This window comes from Carassius gibelio, chromosome A20 (assembly GCF_023724105.1).
Source record: "Carassius gibelio isolate Cgi1373 ecotype wild population from Czech Republic chromosome A20, carGib1.2-hapl.c, whole genome shotgun sequence".
NCBI classification, from domain to species: domain Eukaryota; kingdom Metazoa; phylum Chordata; class Actinopteri; order Cypriniformes; family Cyprinidae; genus Carassius; species Carassius gibelio.
In genome coordinates, this window is record NC_068390.1 from 14,975,415 (window position 1) to 14,996,161 (window position 20,747).

The 20,747-nt window shown below is 39.2% G+C and overlaps 3 protein-coding genes across 12 annotated transcripts in view; 1 reads left to right on the forward strand and 2 right to left on the reverse strand.

The window, feature by feature from the left end:
• Positions 1-8,830, forward strand: part of LOC127938773 (protein furry homolog-like) — a 98,265-nt gene extending 89,435 nt beyond the window's left edge. For 7 of the 10 annotated variants that reach the window (XM_052535635.1, XM_052535626.1, XM_052535629.1 and 4 more), the window contains 5 exons: positions 2,433-2,495; positions 3,267-3,284; positions 3,950-4,060; positions 4,992-5,185; positions 6,963-8,830. In XM_052535635.1, the coding sequence (XP_052391595.1) occupies positions 2,433-2,495; positions 3,267-3,284; positions 3,950-4,060; positions 4,992-5,185; positions 6,963-7,311 (735 nt within the window). In that variant the 3' untranslated portion in view covers positions 7,312-8,830. The remainder of the gene's footprint in view (positions 1-2,432; positions 2,496-3,266; positions 3,285-3,949; positions 4,061-4,991; positions 5,186-6,962) is intronic. The other 3 variants (XM_052535628.1, XM_052535631.1, XM_052535636.1) reach the window with 1 other exon arrangement.
• Positions 8,831-9,820: 990 nt separating this feature from the next.
• Positions 9,821-11,427, reverse strand: LOC127938775 (zygote arrest protein 1). The gene is made up of 4 exons (XM_052535638.1): positions 10,735-11,427; positions 10,565-10,657; positions 10,367-10,441; positions 9,821-10,143 (listed from the first exon to the last, which is right to left on the reverse strand). The coding sequence occupies exons 1-4, from the start codon at positions 11,398-11,400 to the stop codon at positions 10,000-10,002; spliced, it is 978 nt and encodes a 325-aa protein (XP_052391598.1). The 5' UTR covers positions 11,401-11,427; the 3' UTR covers positions 9,821-9,999.
• A 358-nt stretch (positions 11,428-11,785) lies between these two features.
• LOC127938774 (sodium/bile acid cotransporter 4-like) lies at positions 11,786-16,728 on the reverse strand. The gene is made up of 3 exons (XM_052535637.1): positions 16,008-16,728; positions 15,287-15,497; positions 11,786-14,011 (listed from the first exon to the last, which is right to left on the reverse strand). The coding sequence occupies exons 1-3, from the start codon at positions 16,547-16,549 to the stop codon at positions 13,472-13,474; spliced, it is 1,293 nt and encodes a 430-aa protein (XP_052391597.1). The 5' UTR covers positions 16,550-16,728; the 3' UTR covers positions 11,786-13,471.
• Positions 16,729-20,747: the final 4,019 nt, after the last annotated feature.

The following is a 20,747-nucleotide window of genomic DNA, read 5'->3' on the forward strand; positions in this document are numbered from 1 at the left end:
CGAGTTGGGAAAAATCCTGACCCGCGCATCAGTTTTGGGCGTGGTCGCATAGAGTTAGTGAAGGGAGACGTAAAAGACTGGACATCCCGTTGGTTTCATATGGATTACTTTATTACTTAATAATTGTTGTCGATAAGACTTGCTTAGTTTAAAAGTACACATGTCAAGATTTCTATAGAAATATCTCTCATATCTCTTTTTGGAGTATTTAAGTTTCAGTTCATTTTTATGACGCATTTCTCAATGAAGATCACGCAGACAAAGGCTGCAGACAGTGCACCGTTTGTTTTCTTTATTTAATAAATGCCCAAAGTTTTCTTATTATGTGTGTATACAAATAAAATTAGACCCTTTACAGATTCTATTGATGTATTGCTCTTACCTGTACAATCAAAACTGAAAGTGTAATTTAAGTTATTTTCGGCGACATGCCACAAAACATGCATATTTTTGTATTTATTATTTTGAAATATAACATATTTTAGGCGCAGTGAATAACACAGTTTTTTCTTAAGGTGTGCCTTTAGCCCCGCTGTACCCAGGGGGGCAGGGTTTCATATTTTATTGAAGCATCCCTGGGCGCTGCCATTGGCTAGCGGAGCCCCACCTGCTGTTAGCATTCCATTGACTCCTGAATAACTTTACATCTAATGCGTTTAAAGACTCCATTTGTCCATTCATTATTTCTAAAGAAACACGAAAATTTATAAAAGGCCCCATTACCTTGTATCTTACGTTATGTATCTTAGCCCCGTAGAAGCAGTTTTTGTAAAAATAGGCTAACGATTGCGTCATAACCTGCGACTCTCTGTCGCACAGTAGAGAAATTACCATATGGACAGGAGGAGAAGCTCTCAGGCAATCTTTAACTGTCTATGAGGCTATTGGGGGACGTGGAGGCATGAAGTCAAGGGAGAAGCCCATAGAGAGTCCATAAAAGCAACGGGACAAAATTATTCAACAACGTCTGTAAGATTTGGTGGGTGATTCAGATTTCTCTTGGCACAGCGATTAGAAGACTTACAATTGTCAGACAGGTTGCTCACGTGACATTTACGTCATCAAGCTGAGTTTGAGTCTGCGCAGTACGCTCGACCCCCATGAAGTGCGTGCTTCTAATTGACTTCACTTGTCTCTGTTGAATCCAACGGGGTCACTGTGTCTATTTCTTTTACTGTCTATGGTTGTACTCCCGGGTTCCTGCAGTGTGTGTCCTGCTCCCGTATATGGCATATAATTTTCGCACATAAGTGAGCCGCTATCAATATGCGGGGTATTTAAATAGGCAAATCTCACGGTAGCGGGGGTTTTACCCTAACCGCGAGATTTGTGTCCTGCGGGAACCCAATCCCAAAGTTTAGCACATTAACCTATGGAGAAGCAGTGCTAATTAGGCTATCAGTCTCAATGCCGGGAAAGTGCAAAATCAATGGGATTTACAATAAAAAGAGATTTACAAAATTATTTTAATAAATGTTATTACAACATTTAGCAGCTTTTTATTAATTAAAAAATCTAAACATTCTTAATTTAAAAACTCTTACATTTTGTACAAGAAGTACAGCAAAAACCAGTGTAATGCATTTTTTTATCAATATTTCAGAAACTGCATTTGAATATTAGCAGTACTGAATTTAATGGATTTCAAGTCCTTTAAACACGACTGTCTAAAACGGTTTAAATTTATGAAACCTACACATTCAAAACATCATTATTACTCTGACATTTCTTTATGTAAATATTAAGTGTAAGTGAAATGGTAAGTACGGTAAGGACTTTCATGATGTTATGTGCTGGGTGTGTGAATTTCAAAGGTGCTTGATTTAATAAAATGGTACTTTAAAAAGTCCTTGAATCTGGTGTTCATGAAAGAGTGGGAACCCTGCTTATGCAATGGAGGAGAGACAGCAGAGGAGAATAAGCTGACAGTGCAGGATCATAAAAGGTCTCTTTGCAGTTATTGTTGGCTGGTAAATCATATAAGGACGTGAGTTGATTTAGCCAGTGTTAGCTTCCGTTAGCACCCATCTAGATTCTACAGCAGCCAATTTCTCTCGATGCACGGTCACTAAGAATAGCCTCATGGAGGCCCTAAATCATTTAGCTGGGCGGACAGGCTCAGGAAGGGGAGTAGAGGGGGCAGATGGGATTGTGGATGTCTAGAGGACAGTAATTGGATGAGACACAGGCACTGCCTCTAGAGCAATATGTGCCGACCCCTCTGTGCTTAAACAGACCCTCTTTAATTTAAGTAGCAGACTCTTATTAAATTTACCTCACACACACTCCCATATGCACTATTCGTCTCTCACTCTATTTGTTTCGCACTCACAGGAATCTGTCTTTACCCATGTTCACAACATCAGAAATGTCCACCTTCACTTCTCTGCCTTTTGGTTTGTAAGGTGTCTTATTTCTGTTTCTCCTTGCAGTGGTTGGATAACTGCAGAAAGACCTTCGGTGATAAAGACCAGCGACCTAACTCTCAAGCCCAGGTATAAAAAAAAACAAACATTGCTTCCACACACTCACCTCACTGCATGCTTCAGTTTGAGTACAATTGAGTGCGCTGAACAATTCTATTCATCTCGGAGAAATAAAATAGAATGGAAGAACGTCTGTAAGAATGAAAGCAGAGTTGATTCGAGGGCAACTGATCTTTCTGCGACCCATAACCAGGCCCACCCAGGTCACCACAGATTTCTGCAGAAATCAAATGTCTGTTATTCATTTCAAGTTTTGCACATCCCTTTCATTCACACAACCGAGAAAAAGTTGTCCAAAAATTTAAAAAAGTTCGTTTCTTATGGTAGAGGGTTTACTTTTATGCTCTCTGTGTCTTCATCTTAGTCACTGCTGTTGCAGCGAACGGCATCTTTATTTTTTTTTCTGTGATGTTAAGTGCTTTTTTGCAATTTTGTGATGCCACAGTTTATATTTCTCTGTCTTACTGAAACTTGCATCTGTCTCAACCTCTCTCGCTCTCTCTTAAATTTAATTTTATATCTATTTGCTTATATTTAGCAATGTCACAGATGTTTGAGTGTACATGAAACTGGGGAAAACTTAAGTCGTTTCTCCTCCCAGAATACTTTGCATGTGACTGCATTTTTTTTCCTGTTATTGTTGATTATCAACAAACTGCAATATTTCTCTTTCTGTCTCTCCTATGTTTGGCCTTGAGATGTTATCAGCACACTAATTTTTGGTCTTTCTCTCATTTCCTGTGTTTCCTCTTTTTGTGGCCTGCCGTCCTTTTTGCTTAGCAAATGGAAATGCTAGCAGTAAGTGGTTTATCATATCTTAGAGCCTGTCCCAATCCTTTCTGTTTAGCCATGCATACTAAATATTCATCTGTACTTCACTGATACATCTGCACAGTCAATCTCAACCAATCAGAATTCAGAACTACGCCTACTTCTGATCACTTAACACCGCTACAGACGTGTCTAATTCATGATTCTTCATAAATCATCACTACACGATTATTTAATGACTTAAATAGGTTTTGCATACTTAGTGTTGATCTTGCTTGCTAAATGCTAATTTTCTAATGGGTTACTAGTGTTTTTTTTTTATTCTTTTAAAAGTTTGACACATTATGCATACAGTGTGTGATCGGACATCTGAGCAGAGGACGCAAGATTATTTTGTACCTTTCATTTTTGCATGCTCACCCCTTCATCCATCTGGATCGGACGTTTTCCAGAAACATCACTCTTTCAGGGTTTCGCTCTGATAAGGGAATCATACATGCTCCATGTTTTACAAAATGATTCACCAGGGTATAACCTTGCTAACACTCCTCTCCGTCTCAAACCCGGATGTTCATCCATCCATCTTTCCCTCCGTTTGTTCATTCATCTTGCTGTCCGTTCATCCGATCATGCTGTTTTGCTGCTTCTTAAAAATGTTAAGGTGATGGTGTCATGTCTGTCTGTTTCTATAGGAGCTGGAGTTGTGTCGACGGCTGTATAAGCTCCATTTCCAGCTCCTGCTGCTCTTTCAGGCCTACTGCAAACTCATCAGCAGAGTGGACACCATTAAGAGAGAGGCGGAGGTGTGTTTCTGCTTGTGTTTTGTCCTTTGTTGTTGTTCACACAGGAAGCATTTTAAAGGGATAATTCACCCATAAATGAAAATGGTCATCATTTACCAACCTTCAAGTTGTTCCAAACCCGTATAACTTATGTTCATCTTAAAAACACAAATTAAGATATTTTGAATGAAATCTCAACATGCATACATAGAATACATCAAATATGGTAAATGGAAAGATACTGTCTCACTGTTGTTTCAGTGTCATTGTTTACTGACACTGAAAACTTTAACATGCTGTGTCAAGATAAGAATGTATTGATAGAAGATGAAAGATTTGGTTTAGTTTTGCAAGAATTTGTGTGAAAAAGCCTATAAATTAAGCATATGTATAGATTTATGTCATTTTAACAAGAAATACAAATCTTATTTCTACTGTTGGGGCTTTTCGAGTGCCACAGACAAAAGCTGCATGATAGCACGCACATACAGAAGACAGTTCGTTTTCTCTCTGGATTTGTGGTAGTTTGTGCTAATGTGTGCCAGTATGGACACACACAAATGTCTGACTGCACATAATGATCTTAGTGCAGTGTAACTTCATTATATTCACTGAGAGAGACTGATATGCTTAACACAGACCAGAGCAAAGCCATTCAGCCCAGTGCTCATCGATACTAACTCACTTACACTCTATAGACTGCACACATACACACACAGAGCTCAGCGATCTCTGTTATGTAGAAATCCCATATATTTAGCTTGGGAGAGTCCAGTTTGAAGTTAATACGCATTGCCTTAGGAATATCGGTTTCAATTTTCAGTTATGTTTATTCTCCGTCAATGATTTTGGCAGCTGATTGATTGTGTACTGGCACAATGAGTGGTTTAGAGTTGTGAGTATATTGACTGAATGTTGATTTGTAATGTCATGGTGCTTGTGTGTTTCTCAGGTGACTAACATGTCAGGGGAGCTGGCCATATTAGAGAGCTGTCTGAAGGAGGCAGAGTCAGTAGGTGATGGACAGGAGGGACTGGGCGAGTTTGAAGTGGACCAGTCAAGCACAGAGACCGCTATCCACTCACTCATCGAGAGCCTTCGAGCACGGGACTTCAGCACAGCCATTGCACAAGTTAAAGCCTTCAGGTAAGATACCTAGGCTTTGAAGTTACAGTGAAACCATATCCCAATAAAACGGCTTATTGGACCAAAAAAAAAAAAGTGTAGGTTAGGACTTGGATCATTTGCTGTGATCTTAGTACTGTTAATAAAAGATGTCAATAATATTGCACAGATAAATTATTTATAATAAACGCAGCAATATTTCATTAAAAAAATGGTTATCAGTTTTGATTTCATGGTGTCTTCATTTCAGCTTCACTGCGATGTTATTGTATTGCACATATGAGTGTAACGATTTTTCAAAACCCCAAAAAAGTGGGTGTGGACTTGGTTCAATCCATCCGTTCTTGATTGGATGGAGGCAAATCTGAATGTGAGCTTTCAGGTGAATCTAACGAAGCAGGGTGGAGTTTAAGTGACTAAATGGATAGTGAAGTCCAACATACATCACCAGTCTGTCAAAGTCAGTTGTTTAACCAGAAGATCGAATTGATATTTGACAACTTTAAAGGGTTAGTTCACCCAAAAAGGAAAATTATGTCATTAATGACTCACCCTCATGTCGTTCCAAACCCGTAAGACCTCCGTTCATCTTTGGAACACAGTTTACGATATTTTAGATTTAGTCCGAGAGCTCTCAGTCCCTCCATTGAAACTGTGTGTATGGTATACTGTCCATGTCCAGAAAGGTAAGAAAAACATCAAAGTAGTCCATGTGACATCAGAGGGTCAGATAGAATTTGTTGAAGCATCGAAAATATATTTTTGTCCAAAAACTACGACTTTATTCAGCATTGTCTTCTCTTCCGTGTCTGTTGTGAGCGCGTTCACTGCAGTGTAGTGATATCTGGTTCGTGAACGAATCATTCGATGTAACCGGATCTTCTTGAACCAGTTCACCAAATCGAACTGAATCGTTTTAAACTGTTCGCGTCTCCAATACGCACTAATCCACAAATGACTTAAGCTTTTTTAATGTGGCTGACACTCCCTCTGAGTTAAAACAAACCAGTATCCCGGAGTAATTCATTTACTCAAACAGTACATTCACTGAACTGCTGTGAAGAGAGAACTGAAGATGAACACCGAGCAGAGCCAGATAACGAACGAAAGATTGACTCGTTGGTGAACTGGTTCAAGAAGATCCGGTTACATTGATTCGTTCACAAACCGGATATCACTACACTGCAGTGAACGCATTCACAACAGATCCGGAAGAGAAGACAATGCTGAATAAAGTCGTAGTTGTTATTTTTTTTTAGGACCAAAATGTATTTTCGATGCTTCAAGTAATTCTAACTGACCCTCTGATGTCGCATGGACTACTTTGATTATGTTTTTCTTAGCTTTCTGGACATGGACAGTATACCGTACACACAGCTTCAGTGATGGGACTGAGAGCTCTCGGACTAAATCTAAAATATTTTAAACTGTGTTCCGAAGATGAACGGAGATCTTACGGGTTTGGAACGACATGAGGGTCATTAATGACAATTTTCATTTTTGGGTGAACAATCCCTTTAATAACAAATAAAATATTTTATATGCTCTCATAAACAATTTTAAACTCCTTTTTAATAGTTTTTCATCCTAACCACACTGGTCCAAGATCTCATTTGTATGTTAAACATTAAATATATTCTGATTGGCCGATTTCAGAATTGACAGACAAATTATTTCACATCATGTCTAGTTTGGATCCATAATGGAATTGTCTTGTTGAACTCCTGTAGATCTCTTCCTGTATCTGTTTAGCTCTATAAACCCACCTTCTGTATCTCTTACTACTTCCTTCCCTCAGGTGCCTGTGGCCTAATGACATATTTGGCAGTGAGAGGGACGATGCAGTACAGACGCTGCTGCACATTTACTTCAGGAACCAGACTCTGGGACAGACGGGCTGTTTGGCTGTGGTGGGCCCCAGCAGGGATCTTTCTCAGGCCAGCGCACGCCTCATGGAGCTCAACCTTCAGATCCGCGAAGCTCTGTGCCAGACTCAGATGCACCTACACACCCACCAGACGCACATCCTGTCCCCGACCCCCACGGCCCACATCCAGACGCAAATATACACGCAAAACACAGTCCTCAGCACTGGACTGTCAGAGCTTCACGAACTCGACCCTCTTCCTCCGGGGCGGCGAGTTTGAAGATTTTCACATAGACTTCACCTCAAAGGGCTAAAGAATGTGTGGCTATTAGTTAATCAAAGCTATTACGCACGTACCATGTTTTCCTGTCCCCCGTTCTCTAGTAGTTTAATTTCTCCAGGTGTCAGAAGCCGTACGAAAGAACAGGACTGGTCAAGAAGCATTAGGAGGGACACTGGGCAATTAATGATGCTAAATTTGAAGCTTTTTGGCGGAATGACCTATGACCTCTAGGCGGTGTCTTTTTTTTTTAGAGTGATCCGCATTTTTCTGCCCCACTATGCACTGGGGCAGAGATGGGATTTGGAGTGTAATTGTGAGAATCAGAGTATCACGATGGATCAGCGAGACTGTCACATCGCTGCTCGCAAAAAGCATGCTTGAAAGTGAAGCCTGCAACAAATATTTTTTTGAGAAATGTATTTTTTAACAGTCTTAGGTTGTAAATGTTAGGTTGTTTAACATGTAACTTTAAGCTGGGGGGCTGCACCCTCAGTTTAAAGAGATTTATCTGTTTAACTTTATTGACCTGCATCGGGGAGAACTTTCAGCTTTCACTGGGCTGCTCTTACAAATCCCTTAATCTATAACCAAATAAGTAGCTGCCTGTAGGAAACCATAGACTCTTGTGTGTGTGAGGACGAGTGTGAGTGTGTGCTTGCGAGTGCGTTTGAATTGGACTGATATTTGCACACCCGTTCTCTCTCATACATGCACGTTAACAAACCGTGATGCACAAGTGAAGTGCAAACTGGCTGCAACTCATGGAAATATCAATAACTTATTTTACTCTGTATATATTTTAGAAAATGTATAGTGTAAAAGCAGTATTTTTCCTTGTACATTTGTGTAATGCACTGTTCAATCAGAGAGAGCTCAGTAGAGGGTAATGACTAATGCAAAAAAAAATAGCGAGTTGAATAGCTTTTGGGATGCAAGTAAGTCAGGCTGCCCTCCCCTTTATGATAATATGGCACCTTAATCTTCAATATTTCCCAACGAACGAGCTCAGCTTCAGAGTTTTGCCATATGCATTCCTTGATACCCACTGTGATCTCCATGTTGGCTCAAAGTCCCTCTCTGAGACCCCGCTGGAGCCCCTGCTGAGGGGAAACTGGGGCTAGTGTTTGTCCATGTTGGCTCTGTCTTAACCCTAGACTCAGGGCTGCACTGAGGGTTCGTGGGCTCTATGATGTAAGGCAATGCGCTTCGCTTGCTGAACTCAAGAGACAAACCTCTGTCCTGAAAGCATTGACCGCAAACATGGGGTGGGGGGGCATTTTTAATCAGTCTTGGCACATTGAGAAATAAAACATTCACTGTATTCATTCCTCTGGGAGGTCTCTTCTGTTGGTACATTTTGAATGCTGTTCTTAATTATTTAATGGATATATTATTTACATGGAATAATATAGATTTTATCTAGAGGTGCATTATCCCCCCCCCCCCATCTCAGATTTGTCTCTGATTTATCTGCTTTTATCTGTACTGTTAAATAAAAACCTGATTATAAGCAACACATTTTTTTTTGTCCATTCATTCCTGATGTTTTTAACAGTCCTCTGTTTTGTTATAGAGATCCGGTTATTAACCCTATCAGCAGTTCTCGATCACAGTTCTTTTCTATTAAGACTGCTTCACATCAAGTAAAATAACTGTTACCATCCCCACCAATAGATAAGTTATGGTTTAAAAAAAAAGGGGGTGCTACAATTATGCCATTAAACAATTTAAACGCTAGAGATCTTTACGTTTGTTCTGGCCATCATTGAAATAAAAGTAGAAAAATTCTGAAAGTAATTCCAACACCATAATTCCTCTTATCATTAAAACTGTGGTGCAGGTGTACATGTAAAACAAATCATTTCGTCTAGACAACTCCATTTAGTGCATAAACACAAATGACTGGTTGTGCGTTAATTAGAAGTTACGGTGATGCTTCAACTATACAACCATTTATCCATTTGAGGCATCCTATTAATGTAACCACTGTACATAAGCCAAACAACCCGACTCTATCATGGTCTGAATTTTTTTTTTTAAATTGTAGAGAACAATATTTACTAGTTCAAGAAAGAGCAAACATTAAAAACAATAAAAATAAAGTGCTAGTCTGATAAAGTACAGTATACAGTGCAATAACAGTAAAAGTTTCAGGTCAAGGACATGTACTGTATAGAACAAGACACCATCAGATTATCATTTACAGAATGGTTTTGCTCTTAATCTAGTCTTTAATCTAAACAAACACTTGGGACTTGCATTCCCTCAGCAGTTTTGAGGTTAAAACGGGTGTCCAATCATGTGCCTCAACCCCGGCCAAACACCTAAACCAGATCAAGGTCTTACTAGAAACTTCCATGCAGGTGTGTTGAGGCAAGTTGGAGCTAGACTCCAGGACAGAGCTTGGACACCCCGGGTTAAATCAAATCCAAAGAAGCTTCTAGCCGTGTACAAATCAAGTCAGCCATTCACGTCACACTGCTGCAGATTAGTTCAGAAACTCAAGTTGTGCTAGTAACCACCATTTTTATTTCCAGAATTGGCATCTACAGTTACTTTAAGTACAAAATTAAAGCAAAACAAAAAGAAATGAGACTGTAGTGACTGATGGATCCCCACTGCAGTCTTTGAGCGACAAGGATGCGGAGACTGAGGTGGACAATCCAGCTGGGCAACGGACAGGTGCTAGATGATGTATTTGAAGCTGAATGTGCTGTCACAGGAGAGACGCTTGCCTTTGCAGCGGCCGCACAGGTCCTGTCTGTGAGGTCTTTTGGGGTCCACATGACGTGATGTAACCGAACACGTGCAGCGAGATTTCTTACAAGTCTGAAAATGACATTCTATAGTTAAATGCATCTGCAAATGATTTAAAATGAATAAAAGACAGCTGCTTGTACTGTACACCATTGACACTCCCTAGTTTTTTTTACATTGAGACCAGTGTAGTGGCAGATTAAAGCTGCACCAGTTTAAATGGTTTTTAAAGTAATCTTTGAAGTTTGCGGAGGTCCTCTCCTCAGGACCTCGGTTTGTGAACTTCTAGGTTTACCTGACAGGTTATGTCCTCAACACGGTAGGGGTTGAATGACTTCTGACATGTTCTGCAAAACTGCTTGAAATACACCTTTAAAAGACAAAGTTTGAATCGGTAGATTGAATCAATTGTTAGATGTGCCAAAACTAAAGATGGGGTGTACATTTTAAAATTCAACATAGTTTAATCTTCATTGCACATCTATTAAGCTACCTTGTTTGTGCCTTGGACACACCACACATAAGCACTTTCCCAGCGTAGGTTGCAGTCTTTGCAGTGATAGAAGCCATACTTCTGCTCTAAAAACTGCATTAAAACGAGTTAATACACTAATAACTAGTTCAAAACGGACCATGAACATTTAAGGAACCCATTTCTCCCACCTGGAACCTCACGCGAGCCTTGAATCTGGCTTCGTCTTGTCCGGTTTTCAACGTCTCGTCTCTCTTCTGCTCACCGGTTTCCGTCTGTTTATTTTCATTTTCCTCGGGACTAAGCGGCTCTGTCGCGCTCTCCTCGCCCTCTCTGTACTCGTCTTTCTCCGCACTCTCCGCCTTCTCAGTGTTGTCCACCGTCTCAGGGGCCTCAGGCTCCGTGTCCTTCTCCTCCTCTCTGAAGAGGGACACTAGTCTCCTGGACTCGACCGGAGAGTAAACGGCGTGAGTGCGCGGGAACCGGACACCGCCGCTGATGGGGCTCCCTGGGACCTGGACCTCTTGTCGCCGCCGGCGAAGGGCATCACGCTTCTGGGCCAGAAGCGTCCGTGGGCCCAGGGAGCACTGGATGGACGCGTCGGTCTTCGGATTTACCTGGATCCCCACGTCTTTGGTGTTAGCTTTCCTCAGACGCGGGGTGAGGTTGGGGTTGATCTGAGATAAGATGGACTTCAGCTGCGCTCTGTGGTAATTATCGTAGCAGGGCTCACCTTCACCGTAGTTGGCGAAGTAAGCTTTCTGCCTCCAGCTCTTGAACTTGGGGTATTTGTAGGAATAAGGGTTGTAAGAAGAGTAAAGATAGTTGTCGACTGTCTCGTTACAATATGTAGCCATTTTTCGCTTAGCCGGTTTGTGGAATGCATTGTAAGAGTTTAAGTAGACGCAACGGACACAAATAGAGATCAGGTGCATAATTAACTCCAATTATCAGGATTCCAAAACAAAAAAAGAGTAATTGTTAGGGTATATTCAAAAGGTGATTTCCAGGCTTGGAAAAATCATAGAAATGTAAAGCTTTTTGTGATGTCAGCTGTTTGGGAACATACGCTATGGTTTCTACTTGGATGTTTTTATATTAAGTAATTATTTTTCTTGAAATATTTGTTAGTATTAAAAAATACTAGGCCTACTGCTAAATAATTAATTTACATAACTATAAAATAACTTTTGTACCAGTCTGACAGTGATATTGTATAAATAAATTATAATATTACATGCATATTGTCATAAACATTTATTTATCTTGCAGACATTTTCACATATTCTGATAAACATGTACAATATTTTCATTTCAGTTACAGTGATGGAATGCATGTTCAGATGTTATCAGATGGAAACTATCACATGATCACTTCTTGTCCAGAATGAACGTTATTTTACATAAATCGGTTTTTATTTTTTTTTATTTTTTGCCATAGGCTTTTAAGTTTTTCAAAATCACATTTGTTATATGACACTGACATGCTGTAGCATTTTTTGTCTTTGATGATGCTATTCACTTTGTTTAAATAATTAATTTTGATTTAACACCATATATCAGGTTTTTCATTCAAACATGACTGCATCTTGTTAAACTGACTTGAAATGATTGCTATTTGGCATAACTCCTGGCACAAACTTTGAAAGAACATGTTTCGATCAAGTACCTCAAAATAAGTGTTAAGCTTTCCATCCTGCTTTGCACAGGGCTGGATATGGGGAGAGAAATGTTTGAAATAAAATTTAATTCATGCTTTTTTTTTTAGTAAAATGTGATAATAGAGAGACTTTTTCATGTCCAGTGCTCTATTATGTGGGACTTTTCTCTCAGTGTGTTTTGTCCATCATGGTGAATTGTGGCTGGGTTGAGGACCTGCTTTAAAAAAAAAATCTAAAGTAATTTAAAGAAATTACTGTAATGAGAGTGCTAGTGCATGATGTACTCGCAGTACTTGCATTAAACTACTAACATCTTCTGTAAAGAAAGTTATATCTTACTTGGTAATGTTATTAAAAAACTTTGGATAAACTTGCATGGACATTGGTCCTATGTCCTAATAACTTGATTTATTCATGTCCAGATAACATGGTACAAACACAAGGAATCGCTGTCCATGATTGAATCATGTTCAGCCAAAGAGTCATTTTTTGAGTGTATCAAGCTGTGGTAATCCTGTAAAATTCCACTCTTCTTGAAGTAATAAACTCAGAAAACATATTTTCTCCCAGGTTTGGAATCAGAAGCATACAGTGTGATGTGCAAATATAAAGCCAACACACATACCACATGGGATGTGAATCAATCTTCTCATCCTCTTGGTCCACACAATCAAATAAACCAATGTAATTCATTTACGGAGGTAATGGCACTGACTCATTTACAAACAGCAGCATCAATCTATATTAATGCTGTATAATTTGCACACTTCTGTCAAACTGAAAGTGGCTTTGACTATTAATTTTTTTTGAATGAATGAATGAAATAATCTCAGTAATAACAAAAATATATAATTCATATTTTATATGCAGACAAACCATCTCTCTTTCTAATCTTATTTATCTTACAGTGTATATATATATATATATATATATATATATATATATATATATATATATATATATATATATATATATATATATATATATTTTATACTAATGTTTTAAATTATATTTTTTATGCTAATTTTAGAAATATTCTATTGACTGGTTATATTTGGCTAGTGGGTTTAAATGAAGCTAATGTTGTCAACTTTAGTATGATGTCATGATATTAGTTTTCATTTTCACAGTCACTTTTGGCACATATTAGTTTTAATGCTGTGGGTGATTAAGAAATTCAGCAGTGAGTGATGGCATGAATAAATCCTGATGTAAATGTGCAGGTCCAGTGTCTGTAGTAAGTCCGAAGTCAGTTGTTTTTGTTCCCTTATACAGCTGTGGGGCTTCCAGCACCATCCCGTGACTCCAGCACGATGACATTGGGGTCGCTCTCTGTTACCGCACCATACGTAGAATCAAACGGCAAGTCTTCTTCCTTCATTCTCTTGTAGGATATGTTTGAATCATCGTCAGCATCCTCCGTGAGGTCCTGTTTATGTAATACCTCTTTCCTGTACATGTGATAAGCCAGAATGAAGATGCCAGCCTCTGCTGCCTGGAAGAGCGCGTACAGCAGAGGAAACATATACATGCCTCCCATCAGCTGTGGAGGGAACGCCAGCTTCAGGATGGCCGTGCACAGCTGTACGTTCTGACAGCCCGTCTCTAAAGACACAGTCCTCCGACTGTTGGGGGGGAGATCAAAGAGTGTTGCAAGGCCGTATCCTGCCGCATAGCCAGCCATGGGCATGAGTACGGCCACCAGGTAGACAGAGGCAGGGATGGTGGCCAGCAGCTCCGGACCCAGCATAGTTCCAGTCATGATGAAGAGCATCAGCAGAGTGACCAGAAGAGACCACAGAGACACCTGGAGCAGAAACACTGGTAAGTCTTCTAGACAGCAGATTTGATATAGGCTGTTCTTCTGTTTAGTTACATCACTTTTATATTTTAGCGATTCAGCAAAAATGAATATGCAACATTTTTATTTTCTTATATATTCTTACATATTCTTGAATTATTGTTTATTTATTGGTCTAATGGACTTATTCTCACAATATTCTATTTTTATTTTATGAGTCGAATGGACAAATTTATATTTTAATAAAATAATAATAAATTTTATTTAGTATAGTACCATTAAAAGAGTACTTTCTCAAACACGGGCAAACAGAACAATCCAAATTAAAACAAAAATAGAGAATGACAATCAGTTAAAACAAGAGGGAAATAAAATGTTTTAAAAATACCTAAGGAATATTTGTATTTTATTTTATGGCTGTAATGAACCTTTTCTCCTAGTAATTTGCTTGTTCTGTCTTATTTTATGGGTCTGATGTTCAAATTCCACCAATTTTTTATGTTATTTTCTGTTCCTAATCCACATATTTTTACAACATTTGTACTTTGTATTCTGGGTCTTAGGAAAATATTCTCACAGTTAATAGACATTTTATTTGATGGGTTTAATTGACATTTTAAAAACACTGATATTTTATATTCTGTGTCTAATGGAAATATTCTCACTATGTTTTTTATATTCTTGATCTAATGGAAGTCTTCTCACAATGTTATGATTTACTTTGCTTTTAAAATTAGCAGCAATTAGCTATGAAGGGTTATCATTCTTGTAGGACCCGGGGAATGAATCCTGGAAGGATGATATACTACTAGAGGAGAAAAGTGCAAGCCATGAGTGACAAATCAGCCCACTTTTATCCACTCCACTTAATGTGCTGCACCCCCATTCCTTTATCACAATCTCCATCAGCCCTGCCCTCCCCTCCCCTCCTGCATCTCTCTATCTCACAGTCGCCGCTGTGCCCTTACCAGGCTGTTCTTAGATAAGCTCAACTGAAAGGAGGAACCCATGCGCGCATGTGACGCCACCTCGCCCTGGGCGCTTCAGTCTCCTTTTAATGGCCAGAGATGTTGGACATGAAGGCGACATAAGCAACCCATCACAACCAGTGATATTTCAGAAATGACAGCAGAAAAAAAAAATTCTTTATGATGAATCTCCACTTATTGACTCCTCCAAATCAAATCAACTTATTCAGATATTTCAGGTTCCTTTTCCTAATAGTAAACATGCACAGCTTTGAACAACTTGTAGACAAATGAGGTTTTTGCATTAAGTCACCTTGATGATGATTTCGGCCACTCGAGTATAGCGGTATCTGAGCCAGACCCCGAACCCGATGGGAATGAGAGTGCTGCAGAGTGTGAGAATGATCGCACCGAAGGGCAGAAGGTTCACCACGGGTGTGTTGATCCACGCGCGACTGTACATCCACAGACACAGAGGCATGAGAACGAGAGCCAGAATAGTGGATGAGATGGTCATGATGATGCTGGAAAACAAAGTCCATCAAAAGAAATTTATTAACAAAGACGGCCAAAAAAGCAACATGTTATTCTGACCTTTCTTTGTTTCTGTATAATACATTATTGCATATCTTCATGAATATTGATATTAAGTTGGAATGACATAAAGAGCATACTGAAAAAAAGAAAACACAATGTTTTTATTGTATGATATATTTGTATTATATTTTTTAAATATTTAATCAATATATTTATTGAGTTCATACAATTAGTATTTTTTATTATATTTTCATATATTTCATATATTTTCAAACAGGTCAAAGTGTCTGAATAATTTCTGGTCCAAAATTTGTATCAGTTTTACTGGTAGTCCACACTGTATGAAGAATTTTAAAGCATGAAATATTTTTTATAATATTCATAAATGAAAATTTCTCGCAATATTTGATTTGAAATGGACGCATCATAACAATATTTTATTCATCAAATAATATTTCTAAACGAACAGTCGGATGTAGACATCATCTGACAGCTACCTGAGGTTCATCTCTCCGTTGACCAGCAGTGACAGGATGTTGGAGAGGTTTCCTCCAGGGCAGCAGCCGCACAGCAGCACGGCCACAGCGGCCACATCGTTGAGGGAGAAGGTCAGAGCCAGGAGGAAGGCGATGAGGGGCATGAGGACAAACTGGCACACCACCGCCAGCAGGACTCCTATGGGCTTTCGGATGTGCTCGCCCAGCTGACTGAGCTCCACCGTGCAGCCCAGCCCCAGCATGGTGAAGCACAGGACAAAGCCTACAAACACGTTAATCCCGTGACTCAAGGGTGAATCCCAGAAAGCCACAATCAGGTGAGTGGGCTCTTCGGAGGGCGAGAACGGACCCGCCAGGAGCCCCGCTGGAGCCGCGTCAGTCCTGAAGCTGCTGAGCACAAGTGAAAGAGGCTCTTCTGTGGCTCGCAACCCTGCCATGGAAGGACTCTCGGAGAAGCTGACTGGATCCTCTGTGAAGTTCAGAAGTTGCATGAGCGCTGCGGTGGACGCGTAGGCGCTCGGCTCGCTGTTGGAGCTCTCCATCGTGTCTCCAGGGTACTGGAGCTCTCCAAAGGATCCTCCGGTCTCCACTGACCGCTGGTGTCCCCTCCCTGAACTGAGGAGGAAGGCGCGCGGTCCCCTAGCGGCCCAGAATCATTGTATGACTCTCAGCAAGGGCTGAGGGGACACAAGGCTGTCCCGCGTGGAGCGCGCGGTGCCAATGGGAGGGGTTTGGCGCGGAGCGCGCGTCACCAAGAGAGAAAAATCTTTTAAGTTTTATTGTCCACATGAGCGAAACCGTGTTCTGATATATTTAACTAACAACATATGACGTATCAATTAGCTTTTTTATTCCAATAACCAACAATATTCAATTTTTTTGGTGAAAAAAAAAACTTTTAAACATACAAGGAAACCATACATTCAATTAAAATTATTACTCATTTTGGAATATATCTCATACCTAAAAATTAATGTCAGTTGTACTAAATATTAGGCTACATTGTTTTCCACTGACAAAGATTTTTTTTATTAATTATGAAAAATATGTAATCGATGTAAGAGGTATATCTATACTGTTATTTTGCATATATGGATGAATATGTTTTGTAACTTCTGTTTACCTGTTAAAAATCAATGGAAAAAATAAATAAATGGATATGCAGTAAAGTAAATAACATTCAAAATACAGCCTTTATACCAACCCAGCTTCTCCACATAATCAGTAATTTTCTCAATAACATCTTAAAGTAACTTCACCAAAATATTTTTTTTTTACTAATTATTATTAGCTTGAATGATGCTTAACATTATTATTATATCCGTTTTTCAAATAGATTACAGATTTTTAATAAAAAATATTTTTAATGAAAATCTCTCCAAGTAGGCTATCAGCACTGTCTAATAATGTTTAATATTTCCTAATAATGTGTCAACTACTCATAAACACTTTTGCCTTATAGACATGTTATTTAACATTTCTTTAAATTATGTTCTGAAATCTCCATTTCAAACAGGATCAAAAACGTTAAAACTGTACTTTTAAAGAAGGAATATAAATTGATCCCTGATGTGTCATAGCTAGCCATTAAAAGGGCAATAAACAAATCCTTGGGGCAGCTGTTATATACGGAAGTCACTTATATGTACTAAACACAAGTGAACTCTATGCTAGGAATAAATCAACAGTTTATATGAGAAAATAATGTAAGCTTTAGATCTTTTGAAGTCGTGAATGACTGGCTCCTGCGCGCTCGCGATGACGGTGGTCTTCTGTTGCCGTGACGCCCTCTTGTGCCACTTCAGCGCCAAAACAACTGAGCTCGTGTGCCCTGACGCTGGCATCTGTGGCCTCTCTTTTTTCCCTGGAGACGGTCTCCCAGGACACACTATCTCTTTAACCATCCAGTTCAGCACCTGACAGCCATCCCAGTCCTGGATGAGTTACACCTGCTACCCGGCAACCAACTGAGGAGTTTACCAGCAGATCTTCTGAAGGGAGACATACACTTTTGACCTCACAGGTGAATGTGTGTATGTGTGTATAGAAGCACCGGGTCAAAATGTTAAGATTCTCTGTCTAAGTTACATGTCTGACTCTGAATGCATCCATTTGTGCGGAAACGCTATTGTAAAATAATACCACGAAATTTGACTGTTTGTGTTTATCTTATAGGCTACTATTTTTCTAAAACAAATTCTTAGCTTTCACAATGTATTTTTTTGCAGTAACGTTATTCAAACAGGGAATGTATTTTGTACCATATTTAGTGGCGTGAAATGTCGCTAGGTTCAAATTGAGCGAAAATCGAAAATCCCTTCCTTTTTACTTAACGTTTGTCGATAAGCCATTTTTTCATTTCGTTTTTATTGTTTCTCATATAATGTTTAAAGAGCCACACAGATGGGAAATCAAAAATGACCTGAATTACAGTGTATGATGTAGCTGTCCATCAGTGTAAACAATGTGCAAAGTAATGAAACCAAAAAGTACACGATTTATAAAGTTATTGGCTTCTAAAGTAAGGAGTCGACTCTGAATCGCTGAAACGAGTCGTTATAGATTTCAAATATTTTGCCCATCTCTATGTACGTCACTAGGAACACTGCATAATAATCTCCGCCTACCGTGTTGAGAGAAACGAAGCTCTGACCTGCACCATCCCCCACACAGACGCCCTAGTCTGGTTGGTGTGATAGCGTCATGTCGAGGAGACAGTGTGTTTTTAATTGTAAAGGCAAGTTTGTTTTATTTTCCCTGCCAAAGAAAGAAAATCAGAAGAACCAATGGCTAAAATTCATTTTTACCACAATACCAGAGCAGTACAACAAATCCCTTTTGTTGTGTTCACAACATTTCACTGATGACTGCTTTTCTAATCTCGGTGAGTAACTTACAGCGGGATTTTCAAAGCGTTTGGCCATAAAAGATGGTTCATTACCAACTTTGTTTAGACCAAGGAGCATCTCCGAATCACAACGCGAAGTATGATTATGAAGTTATGTGTCTGTTTTCTCCCGAGCGTCTTATCAGTATGTGTGCTGTCTGCGCTGATCGTCATGTACAAACATGTCATTAAAATGAAGTGTAACTCCGTGAATACTCAACGAAGAGACATGAGAGAGATATCTATAGAAAGCTTGACATGTCTACTTTAAAACTAAACAAGTGCTGCCGAAAATATTCTGTGATAAAGTAATCCATACGAAAACAACGTGATGTCCGTTTTTCACGTCTCCCTTCATTATATCCATAGCCTGATTATATCTAATGTGACCACGCCCCTGCGCTGAACGCGCTATTCAGATTCAAACTGAAGCGTGCGGCTTGAATACACCCACAAAGAAGAAAAAGCAGCGAGACTGTTCAAGTTTTTTATTTTACTGTTTGCTTTGAGGTGAGAGGAATAAGACATAATTCACCCCAAACAGATGCTAACGCATAGTTTACCGTGGAGGTTTGTAGGGAACAACCAATCAAACCTGACTATGTTAGTTGACCAATCAGAACACAGTATGCTACCGAAAGGTGGGGTTTAAGGAAACTGAATCTTTTGTTTTGAACAGCTTCGCGCGAACGCCCTACTTGACCGTTTGGGGATCTCTGAGAATTGAGGTAATTTTAAAATGATATTTTGACAAAATGACAATGTTTTTTAACCTTGGATGGATTTAAACCTAATGTAACGTTACAGGACTTATAAACAGTGATAGGAAGCTTAGAATTTTCATCTTACTGGCTCTGTAAACCGCGGAATAAGACAAAAACCGCTTGTGAACATGTCAAGTGACTTCACATTTACCTCAGAAGTCATTCAGTGTCCTTCGCGTGTTAGTTCTAAATTTAGACAGAAGCATATCGTTAAAATAGTATATTGGGGGAAAAACATAACTTTGCTTTCGTTGGTAAATAACAAAATTCTGTCAAAATATTTGAAAAGCCAAAACACCAATATGACACAGGTCACATATATGTTTGTGCTGTTTTTGTGTGTGTGTTTTTTTCTAACACTTGTCATCCAAATTGTGCTCAGACAACTGCAAGAGATACCTGCATGTTTTCCATCATGCTCCACTTCTCAATCTGGTGTTGAAAGACAACCAGCATCTCCAGCATCAACCCAGACTGGTTGCCCAACAACAGCATTATCACTTGGTTGGACTTGCCCTGAAACCACCTTATGAGATTCCCAATGGCCCAACTCCAAAGTCTGAGTCACCTACAGGTTCTGCACCTCTTTCAGAACAAACTCATAGAGCTTCTACCGTATTTTCTGCACTATAAGGCGCACTTAATTTTCTAAAAAAAATGACAGTCATCCTTATAATCCGGAGTGTCTTATATATGGATCAAGGTGCTCTGTCAGAATGTTGACATTCCCTTTAGCACAGCTTCATCTACTGGATGCATAACGCAAACATGGTCAAACGTTTGAATGCAGTATCTTCTATTCTATTCGCTTTAGGGCTGGGATAAACGATAATTTTTTTAACGATTAATTTAGCGATTATTTTTTCGATGCATCGATTAATCTAACGATTCATTTTTCCAGACCAATTAGATTTCGATTATCTCCCCATTAATTGACTACTAGCAATTTATACATGTTGATTTACATATCTGAATGAAAACGAACTTGAATTCCTTAACATTGCAATATATGTTTATTGCTCTTAAAATTACAAAATAAAAGACTAAGAATGCATTACTTTGCACTTGTATAGAGATAGCATTCAATAA